Source organism: Silurus meridionalis, chromosome 14, assembly GCF_014805685.1.
Source record: "Silurus meridionalis isolate SWU-2019-XX chromosome 14, ASM1480568v1, whole genome shotgun sequence".
In the NCBI taxonomy this organism is placed as follows: Eukaryota; Metazoa; Chordata; class Actinopteri; order Siluriformes; family Siluridae; genus Silurus; species Silurus meridionalis.
The window spans coordinates 12,448,753-12,466,677 of NC_060897.1; the positions used below are offsets into that span (position 1 = coordinate 12,448,753).

The following is a 17,925-nucleotide window of genomic DNA, read 5'->3' on the forward strand; positions in this document are numbered from 1 at the left end:
GCAAGTCTTTTATGCGTTTCAGTGTGTATTTGCATGTGGACAGTAAGTATTAAATTTACAGATGTTCTTATGGCATGTTCACAAACTGCAGGCATTACAGTGGCAACTCCTTTATTTTTTAAGCCGCTGCCTGTTTTTTTATGAAGCATTCACAATACTGAATGCTCATTATTGTAAAGCTCTGGATTATGGAAGTGGATTTTTTTGCCCGACAGCGTGGCTCGAAAAAAAAAATGCATAAAAACAGGAAATGAAATTTAAAAAATTGACATAAAAATGCCTCCCTGCCATCCTTGTACGCTGCCTCGACATGAAAAGAAAATGGGCCTGTATAAAAGGGGGGGGTTGCACAAAAATGAAAACAAACATGGGTAGGTATGAGGAACGAGAGAGAGACTAAGAGAGGGAAGGAGAGCGGGTGAAAGTCAAAAACTCAGAGTTGTTAATCGGAAGCAGGTGGCTTTCTGGTCAGCTTTTTAGGGAGTAAATTCTGACACAGATTTGGCGATTCTTGGCCACATGGAAATTTAGACACCTACTAATACCCCATCAGGCCTTCACTGCCAGCAAAGACTGCTCACTGACTTCCTGGCACAGGGGTTCGGGGCGAGTGAGCCACTGGCAAACATGAGCACATAAGCAGGCTAAGGGAGAAAACATGTACTCTGTGTTTGGGGTACTGAGAGCTTGAATGGCTGAGACAGCTATAATACTGCAAACTGACACTTAAATATACAAGACAGCTACATGGTTTTCAGCACAGACTTTTCTCTGTATTTTTATTTTGTTGCAAGTTGGGCACTGGATTTCTAAGCTAACCACAGGCTTTGTTTTAGGATTCTGCCTCCCCATAATATTGTTTTAGAAGTTGCTGTTTACCATCACTAAGCCCTGAGCCAGAGAACACAAAGGGAAAATATAAGGAAGGGGAAAAAAATGCAAAAGAGATGTATTTCGGGATTTCCAAATCTAAACCCAGGTGGAACTGAGAGTCCTCTGGGCAAAGAGCTGCGTGTTTTTGCGATTTTGTTTTGCTGAGCTCATAATTCAACACAGACACGACATACAAGCCAAACGGCTTTGCTGCGTCTTGAAGAGCAATCCCGCTTTTTTAAGTGTGGTCAGGAGGGATGGCTTACGTTCTACTGGAGTGATATACACTCCAGAGTTTAACACTGTTCTGTTTGAAGTTACTTAGTTGTCTAATACTTTGTGATAAGTATATATTTTGTATTGGGTGTCAGCCTGCTGTATGATTCAGAAACTTTATCTGGCTGGTCACGGAGTCCTGCACTGAACAGATTCTTCTGGTGAAAAAGTTTTGCTTGTTCTTTATCAGATGTCAGTTTTGATAAGCAGTTTATGTTTTTGTTTTTGCACATATGAATTCATATCATACCAGCACAAAAGAGATGAGTGTGGCACACCTTTGGTCTGATTTTGACGACAGATTAAATAACGTACATTATGGCAGCCAGTCATGAATGTGTGTTGGACTGGGAAAACCCGTCAGATGTCTTTGCAGTTAAATTAAAATGTTTCTAAAAAAAAATAAGTTTCCTGTCAATAGTATACTTTAATGTTCTACCTTAAAGAAAAAAAACAAATATATTCAACTAGTAAAATGTATCAAAATTGTACCATAAAAAAAGATTTTGGCATCGGAACTGACATTGATGAGCCTAAATGTTTATATGTGGTCCTATATATCAAAAAAGTGACTGACTGACTGACTGAGAATAGTATTTGCATATTTCAAACACTTTTAGTCTAATGAAGTGGAGTGACACATTTCCATTGGGCTCACAAGACAACCGGAACATGAACAGAAAGAAAGGTGAAAAAAAATTAGGGTTTGTGGTAAGTAGGTTTACGAGAGTAGATAGTAAAACGAAAGAGATGATTCATGCTCACTTCTGTGCTTAGACATTTATGTACTGTATCTGGTGCTGTTTCTCTGTATGTGTCAGTGTGTGTGTATATGTGTGTGTGATAGTGACGGTCGTATGGCTGTCGATAGGACCACCCTGTGTGCGTGTGGGTTCGGGTGCTTGCTAGTGCAAAAGGAAGGTTGGAAAATGATTAATGGTTAAGTGAGCTGACATATTTCGTGCACGCACACGCACACGCATAATCACACACAAGTTTGAGCGCACACGCATAGTACACACTTCATCACTCTCCTCAACACCACGGACCTCTTGCTGGGTCTCCTGCTATGTTCCCAACCTCTTTTGCCAGAGACAATATACACACACATCTATACACAGCATATGTACATAGTATATATATATATATATATATATATATATATATATATATATATATATATACACAAAAAAATATTTTTTAGATTAATGGCATCGTTTCAGAGCCTTGAATACAGTAAACGTTTGCTTTAGGGCCTTGTGACAGTTCGAAATAAGAAAACAGATGGGCACAAAATCCAAACATTAATCAAAATTCAAGCATAAAGTATTTAAAAGTCTAATTCTAACTTCTTAAAAACAGCGCTAGAGAACCATGAGGAATTCGAAAGGCAGAGCTATATGCAGCAAATTCACTCTATAAACTGTGAAATGCCATTTGAATGATTGCGGATAAATGAGGGGCAGATGGGGCAAAGCACAGCCACATACATCAGCTGTTGCTCAATCACTGACCAGTCACTAAAAATGGTACCTTTTGACAGGTATAAGGGAATTTACTATTGATTTGATCACATTGGGACACTTCATGCTGCTCATTTCTTACTCTATAAATTTGTTTATAAGTGCGGTGGGCAGGGATGGGAGAACAGTGGACAGTTTATACACCACTTCTATGTTCATCTCTCATGCAGTGGTCAGTTGAGCCACACTTGCTATATCGAGCATGGATGAATTTGTCCATATGAAGTTGTCAAAATGAACCCTTTTTAGTCAGTAGTTTTTAGAAAGGTTGTGATTAGCAAGCCACTCTTTTAGCTAGCATTGCCTAAATCTATGGTGATATATTTAAAGGCAATATGAAAGCTTGTTCAATAGGTAATGTGTCATCTATCTGTAAGGACCACACAAAGGCAGTATACATGCAACTAATACATGTTTACTAGAAAACTCAATTATCTCTTTTTATTTTAGACTTTAAACATCTCTTGTTTTATATTGCATCATTTGGTCATTGACACCTTTGTTTATTATTATTATTATTATTATTATTATTATTATTATTATTATTATTATTATTATTATTAGTGACGTATGTATTGAACACAAGTTGCCAGAAAAACTCGCCAGGACTGAACATTGCCCACACACAGTTTTCAAACAGTGGATAAATTAGGGGTTTGAAATTTGTCTCTCACTAGAGTACAGTGAAAGACAGTAGATGTTGTCATCTTGAGAATTTCTTCATTCCTGTTGCTCAGCGCAGAAAACTGCACCAACTGTGCGTGCGCCAAACTGATGGTGGGAGATCAGTGAAGCATGAGCCGTGAGTCCAGTGGGTGTTCCTGCACATCTCTATTTACTGACAGTTTTACTGGCTGTGGAGGAGATGATTAAGAGACAGTGACTCTTTCACGCATCATAGAATGTAAATCCTGTCCATATCGGAATTTTTCTTTTAGGTGGAAACATTTGGTCAAAGGTTATTTCAGCTTGTATATCCATGGTTTAAAAAAAATGGATCTTTAAGATTTCCTTGGATGATTAAGGTTTCAAGCTTCCAAGAAAGGATTCTACTAGATAGATAGATAGATAGATAGATAGATAGATAGATAGATAGATAGATAGATAGATAGATAGATAGATAGATAGATAGATGATAGATAGATAGATAGATAGATAGATAGATAGATAGATAGATAGATCAAAATGACCCATTTACTATGAATTTTACTACAAGTAGAAAAATAGTAAAAAAAAAACATTTCAACATACGGGTTTATGTGCTTGGCTTGATTTTTTCGAACAATAAAAAAAACAACTGTTATCTTTCTCCTCCTGTTGTCTTCCTTCTTTATTTTATATGCACTCACACCTGCAAATACAATTATTCCATAATGAAGGGAATGTGCTAGTATTTGAATTAATTCATTTTTACATTAAAGGCATCACAATTATTTACCCTAATGTTATTCATGTTACACAATATTATCAGTAAATAATAGACCAAATTACATGGGTCAAAGAGACATTCACAAGTGAAGGCTGATTTGTAATGTGTTGGCATTGCTTTTACCTTTCATTCATACATTGTGCACTTAGGATCATTTTCTGTTCCCTCATAGTGCGTTAACTCACCTCACTTTCTGGTTACAATAAATTACTCCTAGGTGTGTTAGAGTACATATGTGATAAACTGGATTTTCATCCAGGGTGTGTTTCTGCATGCCCAGTGTTCCCAGGATTGGTTTTTGATCTGACTGATCAGTGCTTAATCTAAGATTAATTAAAAATGTATATCCCAATCAAACAAACAAGCAGCTAATGTTGATTTAGACATTATTCCCTGATCTACTGGCATGATTTTCATTGCATTTCATTTTCATTTTCATTGCTTCACTGAAGAATTCAATCAGTATCTGTTAACTAATTAATCTAACAGAAAGACCAGAACCACCTAATGGATTTGATTTGGAAAGAGTGAGAGAGAACTTAACTTTGTCCCCAGAAGACTAGTAAATATCACTGCCTGTGTCTGTTTTAGAGAGGAGGCAGTGACAGGGGATTCATTCATCTCTTGAAGGCAGTGTGTCTGGAAAAAAATTTACACTTATAGTGTGTGTGTGTGTGTGTGTGTGTGTGTGTGTGTGTGTGTGTGTGTGTGTGTGTGTGTGTGTGCTTGTGTAAGACATTAATCCTGGCTTACTAACAAAGTCTAGACACATCATGTCATCAGCCAGGCTACTAGGATTTCTCAGTCCTGAACTTTGCTCATCTCATAATAAAAATCAATGTCTATTGTATTAGTATATCTGCATGCTTGCATATTCATAGACATATCAAATCAACTAATTGTGTGGAGGCAGGATAAAATCATGCAGATATAGGTCAAGAGATTCAGTTCAATTTAAAATTATGCACACAAGAAAAATGTGATCTCAGAGACCTTGACCATGGCATGGAAATATTTCAGGAACTACTGGTCTTTTAGGATGTTCATGCATAAAAGTTTACACAATGGTGCAAAAACAAACAAAAATCCAGTTATGGAGCGAAAAATCTGTTGTTGATATGCAGGTTGGTCTGAGTGGAAAACGGTGGCTATAGTAACTTAAATATTTACTCAATACCAGCATCTTATCTCAGAACACACAATCAGAACTTTGTGGTTGATGAGCTACAATAGCAAAAGACCTCATCAGGTTCTACTTCCCATCTAAAAATTAAAATCAGGCTAAAGTGGACACAGTTTCATTAAAACCATTGAACCATTTAAGATTGAAATTTGCCAGTGTAACCTTAGATTTTTTAACATAGTGTGTTTAATTCTGTTTTGTCATGTATATGTTTACCAAATGTGATGGAATGTGAGCTTGAATTATTTAGATTATGCTTTTGAATTTGTACATTAGCACATGGGTGACAAACCCAACACAGGTTTGGACTTTTAGTGTATTTTATAGTTGTGTTTCCCACACTAATGTCAGAATAGGGTAATATTTAGGACCACATTGAAAGACATGGCATGACCTTCCTGTTTGGGTTTAAGAAATAAGAAAAACAATCAGTAAATCACAGATCCAGGGATGATCCTTTTCTCAGAAATGCATTATATGGCACAATCAAAAAAGTTTAATCAAACACACTTGTTTGTATTAAATAATGATTCCATTAACATGAATAAATTTGCTTTAAAAGTGCAAGTTACTTCACAAAAGTTTACTTTTTAGTTTACTTTTATTTTATTTCATAGTGGACCACCCATGAGTGCTTATCTATTAAAGAGGACTAAATACAACCTATAAAGCAAATAAACCTTAACTAATAAAGAACACAGATTGCAATTCTATTGTATATGCTAGTAAGTGAAAATACAAAGACCTCGAAATATTCAGAATTGTTTAAGAACAATTTTTAATCAAGTAAAATGTGTAAGACTCATGGGAGTGTTATTGAAGGCTCATTTCTTGTTTGTGCTCAATGGCTAAGGTAGAAGTTAGCTTTAGGCTGTTTTTAGATACAAATCAGTTTTGGCCTGCCACAGGAAGTTCTCACCCTCTTCCTGTCCTGCCCAGTTGCTGAAAGCCACCTATCTACGAGGTTGTTTAAGACTGTTGTGGGAGGTATGGAAAAAAAGAAATATACAGTCGGTACACACTAGAGCCCCTTGCTTTCTATATACAATTCAATGAGCACATTTTCATCCACACACACTTTCATCTGTCAATTAGTCATTTTTTTAATTTGCCATAAAAATGACTTACATTACCTTTGAAACTTCAGAGGAAACTTGCTCCTCTTATTCCTGTTGCAAAAAAAGATTTATATCACGAGGAGGGATTTTACTCGATTATATATGGCATTCTTGTGACAAGCTTGGTGAAAAAAGTACAATAAAGATGCCACACTGAGGATGGATGGTCACCTAGTGTTAGTAATTTACAGCTCGGCCGCTTCCTGTTGCACTCCCCGTCCGCTGTGGGCTAGACTGCAGCCGGAGCGTGTGGCACATCAGCAGGGAGATGCTGGATCTTAGCCCACTGTTACTACTCCATGCCGAGCATCAGCAAAACACCTCCAGCCAGGCTAAGTGTTTGCTCACTGTTAGTTTTGTGGACATGCTGCAGATCCTTAAAAACTACAGGTACTCTAGAAAAACTGTTTCTTTTTTTTTCTGAAGCTAGAAAATTTCAGAACTTTCCTTCTAGATGTTCTGAAAGTTTCTATTAAAGCTTTACTCAATCATGCAATTATCTATTCAGCCAATCATGAGAGAGCAGCACAATGCATAAAGTCATGCAGATAACAGTTCAAGAGCTTTAGTTACTGTTCACATCTAACGCTTCCCCTGTGTGGCAGTTCTGTGGGTGGCAAAGCTTTGTTGATAGGACGGAGGATAAGGGCCAGACTAGAAAAGAGCTGAGCTGTCTGAAAGGCAATGGTAACTCAAATAATCATTCTTTATGACCATGGTAAATAAAAAGGCATCTCAGAATGCACAAAATAGTAAAACTACAACAGCAATAGATTGCATCATGTTTCAATCCTTTTAGCCAAGAACTGAAATTTAAAGGCTACAATGGGCCCCTGGTTCTGTGCAGGTAAAGGCTGGAAAAACAACATCTGGTCTGGTAGCTTTTAGTATATACACAAAGTGACAAGATATAAAATGGAATGCATACATGTAAGGTTAAAAGTTCTGTTACTCCAGAGCTAGAACAAAAAAATTTTATTTGGAAGAAATAACATGACAATACAATTTAGTTTTGGATTAGTCTTATTCAGAACAAGACTTAACCAGAGGTAACTCACAAGCCAAAATGAAGTGCAAAATTAACACACTGGCCCAGGAAAATAACTCTGTGGAACGTCACCCTGGCTCTCTCCTCTAGCCCTTACAGGTCCAATGTGATTCTTAATTGAATTGCCTCTAGCTTAACTGTGCCAGTAAAAGCAAATGGCTCAGTTTAACCTCTGAATTTCCACTAGCTTCGAATATGCAGAAGAGCCTCACACTTCATTCCAAAGTGTAGTTGAAGCATATAAGGCCCTCTGTACCACACCAGCCCATCCAACCACCCAAGTCAACTTCATGCCTAGTAAACTTTACCAAAGAAGTCCTCCCCAGCTGCAAAGGTCACGTTCCAATAAAGCAGCATCAATGAGGCTTCTTACTGCCCTTCAGGGGTTGTAAATCTGCTCTAGAGTGAGGGAACAAGGCTGTAGGTGTCATGGACTGATGACACCTGCAGCAGAGACAGAGTCAGTCCACTGCCATGTCCCCTAGCCCCCAGTATACCTCTATAATGCGTCACTTATGGTGTATTCGAAACAGAGAGAAATTCCTATTTACAGATCATTGGAGTGCTGAGCTCTGAACATTATGTAGTCTGGTTGTAGACAAATGGAGCTGATAGGCCACACATCTGCAGACTGGCCTGTCAAAAGGCTGATTTACTCCGGGCTGGAGAGAAACAGGAATGCAGGCTGGGAAAGGAAGAGCCTACACTGTGCCCCTGCACCCCTCCTCAGGTCCAGATATTATTTATGACCTGTCCATTCATGCCAAATTCTACAGCATCTGAATTAAAGTAATATCTTAGGTTATTTAAATAATATGCGCAGATGTGACCATATATTTCTGCTATTACCTTGGTCATTTGCTCTAAGGGTCAGAAGGGTTTAATGACCGGCTACATCAACTTCAAAGGAATTTTAAGAGAGCCAAGCTCGGCCATTTTGTATCTTAGCTTTTAAATTCCCATGCCAAAAAATGCTGGAAATGTTTCATGAACTGAAAAATGTACGAGGAATTCAAAACAAATAGAAAAAAGGGTTCCTCAAGAAAAATCCGTAAATTGAACTCTAAGAAGATTTTAGTCAGAACCTTCTTTGAATGGGGAAGCACTTTTAATGGTTTTACCAGAAGAGCATTCTGAAGAATCCTGTTCTAGAGGTAAAGTTTTCTATATTTAAAAAAATTTTGAAACCTCTCTGTAATTACAAAAACAATTACAGTAAGTATTTCTAGAGCCTGAAAAGGCATGATACACATAGGGCTGGGTAACAACTTCGATTTTTTTTCCTTTAAAACAACAGAAAATGTAATGGTAGGTCTTTATGGCCCACAACCACATTTGTTTATTTTTGGTAATCCCCCCGAAGGAACTCAGGCAGAAAGCTTAATTGGAAAATTTATAGCCACCATCACCGTCCCATATTGGCCTTAGTTATTGCTTAGGATTGCTTTTACTCTAGATATTTATATCCTTGTCCATATCACCATACAACAGAGTAAACTCATTATACGAAAATAAAAAGTGTAATAGAAGTTAAAAGGAAACAACAACAACACGTTTGGAGAAGCTGCAGAAACTATCACGGACTCTGAACTCAATGAGGCATTAAACTGTCTCTTTGGGCCATTCTCAAAACTTAAATGGCATGACAAATGAAGTAGTGAGTAGTGGTATTAAACCTACCATTACCTCAGAAAACTTAACGATGATGGGTTTCCAGGCGCACTACTTTTGTTCATGCTCCCTTAAAAATGCAACCCAGTCAGGTTTTTCCTTCTTGGTTCAGAGTTAATTCTTGAGGTAAGACTAAACAAGTGGAGAATAAAATGCCATAACCTGCACAAATACATGGAGATGAGCTCATCAGAGAGAAAAATTATAGTGATTAACACCAGCATTGTGTTACTTTCCCGAGGCAAGGGTTTGAAAGATTAATTCTGTTTATGTATCTAATGAAATGTTGAGCAATGAATACACAACTGTGATCCCGAGATAATCCCCCCACCCCCCCTCCGCTCCCAAACCATGTGCAAAACGTAAGCAAAGGGATAAGAAGGTTTACTTGCCTGTACATGTCCAGGAATGACACTTTTACACCTATTTTTGTAAGAAACGGGGAAAAAAATTCTCCAGGTAGTTTTCCCTCCACCCCACCCCTGTCTTTGAGTAAACCTCAGTCTGCTTTCCGAGTAATTGTATTTGTTGAGACGTTGCATCTCACTTTCTCTAGGCAACTGTGGCGTTTACGAGCGGTTACTCACACAAAAGCAGGGAGGTCTGATTGCTCAGCTAATTGGTGTCGGCAAGAGATCACAGAGTGTGCCTCATAAAATCCAATGCCCCTCTACCCCATTACATCACGCTACACTGGGCCAGGCGAGAAACAAACCTCTCCGAGAGCCATTGCTGGATTTAAGGAACAATTCAAAGCTCAACATATTATGACCTAGTTGTAGTATCATGAACCAGCATCTTAAGGACTTTTGCCACGAAGCTTTGTCTGCTGTCAAGTGTTTTCCTGTCACTTGAAACCCAAACAGATCTCTTTATTTTCTTGTTGCTAAAACATTCAGATCGAGGTGCTTCCTTGCTCATTAGCCCTCCTTATCTTTTAATCTTTAATCCTGTCTCCCAGCACAAAATGCACTCTGGTTTGTGCTGGACAGGTATTAAAAGGAGCTCGAAGTCAGATTAGGGATTGATGATTTAACCTTTGAAGGCAATGCTATTGCAGAATATCCCCTGAAGGCAATAGGAAAAAGAAATACCTTGCGTTAGCTGTACTAAAGAGATTCACAGCTTTGCTCTCATCCCTGTCACCTTTAGGGATTTTTCACAGCAAGCTGAAACAGAGCATGCACACTGGCAGGGTTGAATAAAAATGTTGCTATCCCCAAGTAGAGTAATGAGTGATTTAGTCTGAGCCACACACTGTAAAATACAGCAGTTTAATTAAATTCCAATGAGACATTTCATCAACATTTCTTGTGATCCAGTTCGAAGAATACTCACATCAATCAACAAGCTACGGCTATACAAAAAAAAATCTTTGCTTTTAGTGTGATCCCTCTGTTTTCCAATCGTATTACTTAATCATGATCATCCTTTCTAAGACTAAAAGCAATCTATCACTACCACATTTCCTTCATCTTTAATTGTTTCATAAAACGCCAAGGTCATTGTGTGCCAAATGCATGTCCATGAAACAAAACAATACAAAAAAATCTAATGAATCATTCTGCTTCCAGCTAACCAATATGTTTCTTTTTACAATTGCCATCAAAAGCATTCCAGAATGCTGTAAATAAAATTAATTGTGTTGATGTCACCCTGCCCAAGCTGTTGTTGCAATTCCCGCTGCTAAAGAAGCTGCAGCTCAAAAACGACTGCTTTTGAAATGTGTTAAATAAGAGAACAATAATATTCACCCATGTTACAATCCTAAATATTCTTATTTATTACGATTATTATTTCACTCTATTATATTCACTCTGTTCTTGCTTAGGATTGCTGTTAAATCTCTCTATTAAAAACCCAACTATAACCAGACTGTACAAGTTTGCATCTCATCACTTGCTATCTAAAATGTAATCATTGTTGACTTGCCTATGTGCATTCCAAAGTACCAAGGAGTGTTTGATGATTTAATGCATGCTCTCAGAATTGAAGTAGATGCATCACCCACATGGCACTCTTGAGTTGTATTATGCAAGTCATACAAGTGCTTTGCGTGGGCTTCAGCACAAAAGTTTCAAATAAAGTTTTGCATTCACCTTTTCTTTGTTAGATTTCAGTCGTACTGGTTTATTAGCTTAACTGTTTTGCACGCCAGTGTTTCTTTTACTCAGGATACTGATACAAAACCTGTTGACAGCCTTGTGCACTCTTTTTTTCCATATTCTTATTCATGCAGGGAAATTCAGTGATGTACCCCCAGACAGGGACACTCAGACAGGGTTAGACAAGATCTCACCTGCCAGCTGAACCAGACATAGCAGAGCCTTAGACAAACCCCACCCCCCCTTCCCTTAACCAAACTCTTAATGAGAAAGGAGATTTGTGGCACTAAAACTGCTTACAGTAAGCACAATGATGTAGCTTAAAAAAAAAAAAAGAAACAATAAAAGCAAACAGATTTCGAAATTGCGATGCGATTAAGCATTGCAACAGAGTGAAAGTGTGCTCCAGGATGTGAGAGTGTTTCTGACACATGTGTTAATCCAGCGAGAATTGAAATGTCAGTCTCGCACATCACAGTGTGTCAAGAAGATGAGCGTTCTGTTTAACTTGGCACTCACTGTATGACCATAATGGGCCAACTGCAATTACAGGCAATGAGAGGTTAATTGATCTGGGATAAACAGCTATTTCGAAGGAATGCCTTTTTTTTGCCCAACCGTTTGGAGAGAGACTTTTGTCTGTCTGTGGCTGAACCGGAGAACACCTGTAGGAGTAACAAGGCCCAGATACAGTGATAAATATTTACATTAATTTGTCAGACACTTTTGTCTGAGTGAGTTGCATCTGAGCCAGTATATAATTCAATCACATGCTTTGCTTGTAGAGTTGATAGGAGTTTGTGAGGCATAGCCAAAGGCTCTCTGACTTTTTTTTTTGGTAGAGAAAATAGAGGGAAAAAGCAACCCACCATTAACAAATAACTCAAAAACTCATAGACTAGTTAGATAAAATTATTGGGACACCTGACATTTTTCTTTCTGTCAATGGAAATTTCATTAATATTCATTTTGAATTTAAAATGTCAATAGTTTTAAATTTCAATTTTCTTCAGTCCATGGCTGCAAAAACAATTACACCAATCAAATCACAACAATCAGCATCCATCTATGGCCAGAAGTTGTAGCGAGCAAAATAGTCCGCGCTCTTTGTGTGGGAGTCTGCAATCTCTTTTTTCTGTCAATCACAGTGACACTTACAAACCATAGCTGTGTGTGAGCTCATATGTGTGCAGATAAGCAGATAATGCTTTTCTCTGCCCTGTGATTCAGCATAAGCAGCAGTTCAAAAACATTCCAGTGGTTACATTCACCTTGTCTTGTAGCAAGACCCTAAGATGTTAAAAGAACTACAAATGTTATAGGCCTGATATCTAGTAATGTATGCTAATATAGAGACTAGAGTTGTGTAAGGAAACATAAATGAAAAATAGTTATGTTCAATTTAAAAAGGTCACAAAGATCAATCGATACTTGGACATTACAGTAGACTCAGGTTCCGTAGGGAGAGCGGAGTCACAGGGACATTCTTGAAGGTCGTGAGTGAATCCGAAAGAACACTTCAGGCATGTGATTCAATATATGTCAAATCAGGAGTGAAACATTTAGATATCTATCACTACTGTACCTCGAGGAGGTGATGGTGTCTGCAACAACTGCAGCATAGTTCACTTGCACACCCTACTGATTGTGATAATGAGATGAGTGAAGGTGCAGCGTTATAAAATAACAACATCAGGGGAAGCAACATTGGAGTTTGGAAGTATTTGAAAGACTGTGAAATGTGTATGTTTTTGTCTAGTTTGGTTTATTATATGTGGCACAGATAGTCCATGTAGAATTAATAAAACTCAAATGTAAATGTAAACCAGATAAAGAGGTATTTATGCTAGGAGGCACAATACGATCTACCTGTTGTTGCTATACTCAGGCTTCTCACTGGTTACTAAAAATGTCACACCATATGCTGTCTGAAATAGAACACAATCAATCAAATGCTTAACTACTTAACAGGTTTTTAATGGTTACTTAAATGCTTACTTATCAGGTTTTAAAGATTACAGATTAATGGATTTCAGATTATGTCAATTGTAATTTTTTCTATTCTTTTCTTTTCTTTTTATTTTTTAAACCTTGGAATTTTTGCCAGGTACCACATGTTGTCATCTCAGGATGAAACAACATGTTAAAAATGTACATCAACTGTGTTTTTTGTTTGTTCATTTGTTTGTTTTTGTATGTATTGCTTTATGTATTATATTGGTACATTCTCATTAATATATGTATAACAGAAAATGTACAAGCACCTTCTGATTAACCAGAATGGATAATTCAGTAGCCCTGTGTTAAAAGAAGAGAATAAAAAAATGCCTGTACTCTACCTAAAAAAATATATATATAATTGGGAAAGTTATAGATTAAAAAAAGAAATAAGTTTAAACACCAGCTTTGCCTGTGGTACCTCAAGGTTTAAGTATGTCCCTTGTCTTAAATTTAAAAGTGACTGACAATATTTAACCTTTTGGCTACAAAACTGTTGTAAAAAAACTGTTTTTGAACATTAGGCGATTTTAATTCAATTTTAGTCCCTGGCAGCAACGGAAACCTGCCAAAGCTTAGACAAACACACTACGACACAGCAGTCATAGCTTTATGACCTTGCTATTTCACTCAAACTCTAGTAAAAACATCCGCCCTCTCTGCCCCTGTGGTCATCCGGGGTTCTGTGACTTGAAGCTAAAAGCATGTTTGGGCTGTTACTTTAAATACAACTTATCAGAGCTGCAGTTTATCAGCACTGAGAGACAATTAGCTGAAGATAAGCAGCATTGCAGCGTGGTTGCAATGTGTAAGAGATAGCACAGTTCTCGTAAAGAGTGGCCTATTGCTGAGATACTGCTTTAATAATCACTGTTTCATTTTTCCAACACACACACACACACACACACACACACACACACACACACACACACACACACACTTATTAATATATTAAATGTGTTAGACTCTGATTGTGTTTAGCTTTTAATTTTAAATGGCTAACACAATCTTGAAGTTATTAAAACTGAGAATGTATTGTGTCGTATTACCATGAAAACTTCAGTCAGACAGATTTTCCCATATTGTAAATGTTACAGCCCTTAACATGTTACAACAAACAGACAATCAGGAAAAATGCTAAATAAACACCTTATTACAAAGTATTTTGGTACAAATGTGAATTATAAAATTTTTTGTATACTTATGTGTGTGTGTGTGTGTGTGTGTGTGTGTGTGTGTGTGTGTGTGTGTGTGTGTGTGTATTTGGACCTTTTGGACCTATATATATATATATTTGGACCTTTGGGTGAGTTATTACTTATATTACTATAGAAACAATAGCGTAGTGTAAAACAAAACAGTTCGGACCAATCAGAATCTAGTTTCTGCATGCTGCTTTGATATGGTTTTAAAATAGTGTTGGTAAATGTATACCACCTGTTAAGACCTCTCGTCAGCTTTCTTTTATTCCGATAGTAGTAAAAACAAAGCTTTACTCTAACATGCAATTGCTTTGGAACACAGTGAGCCATTTTCTCATGTGGACAAAAAAGACTGAGAGCGGAACTGAATGGTGTCTAATATCAGAGGTTGAGACAAAGAGCGTTAGATAAAAGCCTGGATTTTGTATACTCTGGACGTGCTGAGTGGTCCAAGTGCTCAAGGTGTGTGTGGTTAAAAAAACTTGACAGCTGCCTCACACCTTCTTCCTGTGTGTGTGTGCGTATGCGTCTAGGTTTTTATGCTCGTGTAATGACCCCCATGCAGTGAGTAACTGCTGCCTGCCTTCTGAAGCAGGTGTGAGCTGGACCAGAGCACTGTGTATTATATGGGTTGAACAGTGTGTTTTTGTGGCATGTAGCGTTTTAGTCTATCGCTTCCATCTTGGAGCAGTAACCTCAAAGCCAAAGCCACAGATGGAGGGGTTAAAAGAGAATGAGCCGTGATGAGGGCCTTTCTCCTCCGCACCTGCACTCACACAAGTTGGTTGTGCAGCGTGAAAGGCAGCCTCATAAATAATCACTGAAGCAGAACTACAAAAATGTGGAATTCCTTTCTGCAGAAACATAGTTGTTCGGTTTTCCTTTAAAAAAAAAAAAAAAAAGGCATATTATTGGTGATCTGCCCAAAACAGTTATCCGTAACATAATCTGAAAGATTGCACTGTCTTGTAGCATACCATGATTACATTTCAATAATTTTGAACAAAAATTTCCATTTAAGGGCCATGCATTGCAATATAGTCTGGCCATATTTCCATCTGATGAATGCTTTCCTAGTAGAACACATGCTTGCTGTCCGTGCGCCATACGCCACGTTTCACTCAACTATTTCTGTCGAGAAGGAAAGAAATGCTGCTCAGACATTTCTCCTAATTTTGTACTGTTCTGCCGTAAAAACATCTCGCTAATCGAAATTGCATAACTGCACGAGACTTTAAGCTACAATCAGAGAATCCTAATAATTGCACAAAAACATGTGCAGTTTTACAAATAAAAAATATTTGCCATCACAATATTTTTTATATTTCATAAGCATGGATTAAATGAAGCAGTGATTTACTAGGTTTCAGGAATGTTGTTTTATTAAAGCATATCAAAAAACTTTCATTATAGCTTCATTAAAAGGTTGTGATCTCAAGGGGAGGGGAAATCTCAATTTTATGCCTGAAGTCAGTGGCTGGGAAAGTTCAAGGGTCAAACCCATGAGCAGGTGTGTATGTTTGTACTTGTGTGAGAGTGAGAGCAAGAGACAGAGAAAGTAATATACTTGCTTCTTGTACTCCTGCCCATTCGTTTTATGAAGCATTTGCCTTTTAATAAATTACTGGAATGGATGAAATCCCAAAGATCCAGTGAAGTCATGAAAATAACTGAGCTTTCTCAGGCCACCAGGCTACGTCTCTATTCTTACCACTCTCTCCTGTTGTTCTATTCATTATTAGGCCCTGTGGAGCCAGTAGGAACCTTTCACAGTCCAGCTCAACTCAGTGAAACATGTCATTCTGCTTTGGCCTGAGGGCGAGCAGTACTTTGTAGCGGCTGTTGAAAAATCAATTAGAGGGTTTGTTGCGCCAAAATCAGCGTCGTTGAAAGCTATGATTAATGTTGAAGCCTAGCAGGTATTGTGAATTTTGGGCTAGATGTATTATTTTTAGGTTATAAATCCTTCATAAAATGTACCATTCAGTAGCCCATTGTACCTCATTTCACCTATCACTTTCTCATTTTTTTCCCTTCTCTCTTCTGTAGCTTGTCACTGTAATCTACACGCACGCCGCTGTCGGTTCAACATGGAGCTCTATAAGCTGTCAGGACGCAGGAGCGGAGGAGTTTGCCTCAACTGCCGACACAACACTGCCGGTCGCCACTGTCACTACTGCAAAGAAGGCTACTACAGAGACATGACCAAGCCCATCTCACACCGACGCGCCTGCAAAGGTATGTAAAGAGGTTTTTTATATGCCAAACAATTAACAAATTGAAGGAACATTCTTTTAAACTCAACCTGGAAATTTATCATTTTTAACATACGAAGGCAAAAACACACTGCGTTCTCAGATAAAGTATTGAGAGCACTTGCTAAATGAGTTGGAAATATGGATACCAAATAGGAACAAAACCAGCCATGCAGTACGCAGGGAGGGATGGTGGGAGGGGGTATTCTAAAGCAGGAGTTCACAAAGCATGCATCTGTCACCAATATGACACAATCATTGTGCATCAAGAGAGTTGATTTTTCACCATGTTTTGCTTTTTTATCTATCCCATATGCCTACAATTAGACTGTGTCTTATTCTGCATATTACAGAACTAAACCGTATGTTAGAAAAAGCACTGGCAGCTCTGTTTGGTGGTGTACTAATTTGACATGCTGTTTGGAATGGCATATGCGGTTTGAGACGTAGTCTCTCAATGCAACGAGTGATATCATCTTGTGGTTGGGGAATTGGTAATTGGTAGAATTTACACCAGTATGAAAGCTAGTTCGTGCTCTGTGTGTGTGTGTGTGTGTGTGTGTGAGAGAGAGAGAGAGAGAGAGAGAGAGAGAGAGAGAGAGAGAGAGAATGGCACAATGCCTTGACTAGTCATTGCAATGCCCAGTAGTGAATACCAGGACAACAGCACACCAGACAGACAAAAATGGCCTGTCCAGACCAAAAACTATGCACCTGGCAACCCATAATCTAGATACTAAAAGAGTTTAGCTCGCTTTAGATCGACATTAATACAATACAAAGTCTGAATTTCACAGAGAGGAATATCAACATATCTTTCAGATGTGTTGGTAAATTTGAAGAGATTCATTTTAGATTGTACACTCTGATTACTCGTAGCATTGAACTTAAATCCAACTCCAAATCCAATTCTCAGAATTAGATTTCACTGAAGGTTGTGATAATTCAGAAAAAAATGCAGATGTAACAGTAATACATTCAAAAACCATTACAACCATTTCAGTGGTTCACTCAAACCTCAGTAGATTTTTAGGCATTTGAGTTATAAAGTATACAAGTGCAAATGCAGCCATGGTTGATATGAGACTGCTGTAGATGTCATCATTGAGGTAAATAATAAAAAGAACATTTAGTTTTTTGGTGTGACTAAAACAACTAAAAATGTGCTATGTGCTGCTTTTGGTATTACACACACTACATCAGTCCGATTTCACTTGGCTTAACTGGAAACACGTTGAACTACA

The 17,925-nt window shown here is 37.9% G+C and overlaps 1 protein-coding gene across 1 annotated transcript in view; it reads left to right on the plus strand.

Annotated features, from left to right (window-relative positions):
• Positions 1–17,925, plus strand: part of ntn1b (netrin 1b) — a 43,668-nt gene that overhangs the window by 5,295 nt on the left and 20,448 nt on the right. The window contains exon 2 of the mRNA XM_046866511.1: positions 16,476–16,664. Within this exon, the coding sequence (XP_046722467.1) occupies positions 16,476–16,664 (189 nt within the window). The remainder of the gene's footprint in view (positions 1–16,475; positions 16,665–17,925) is intronic.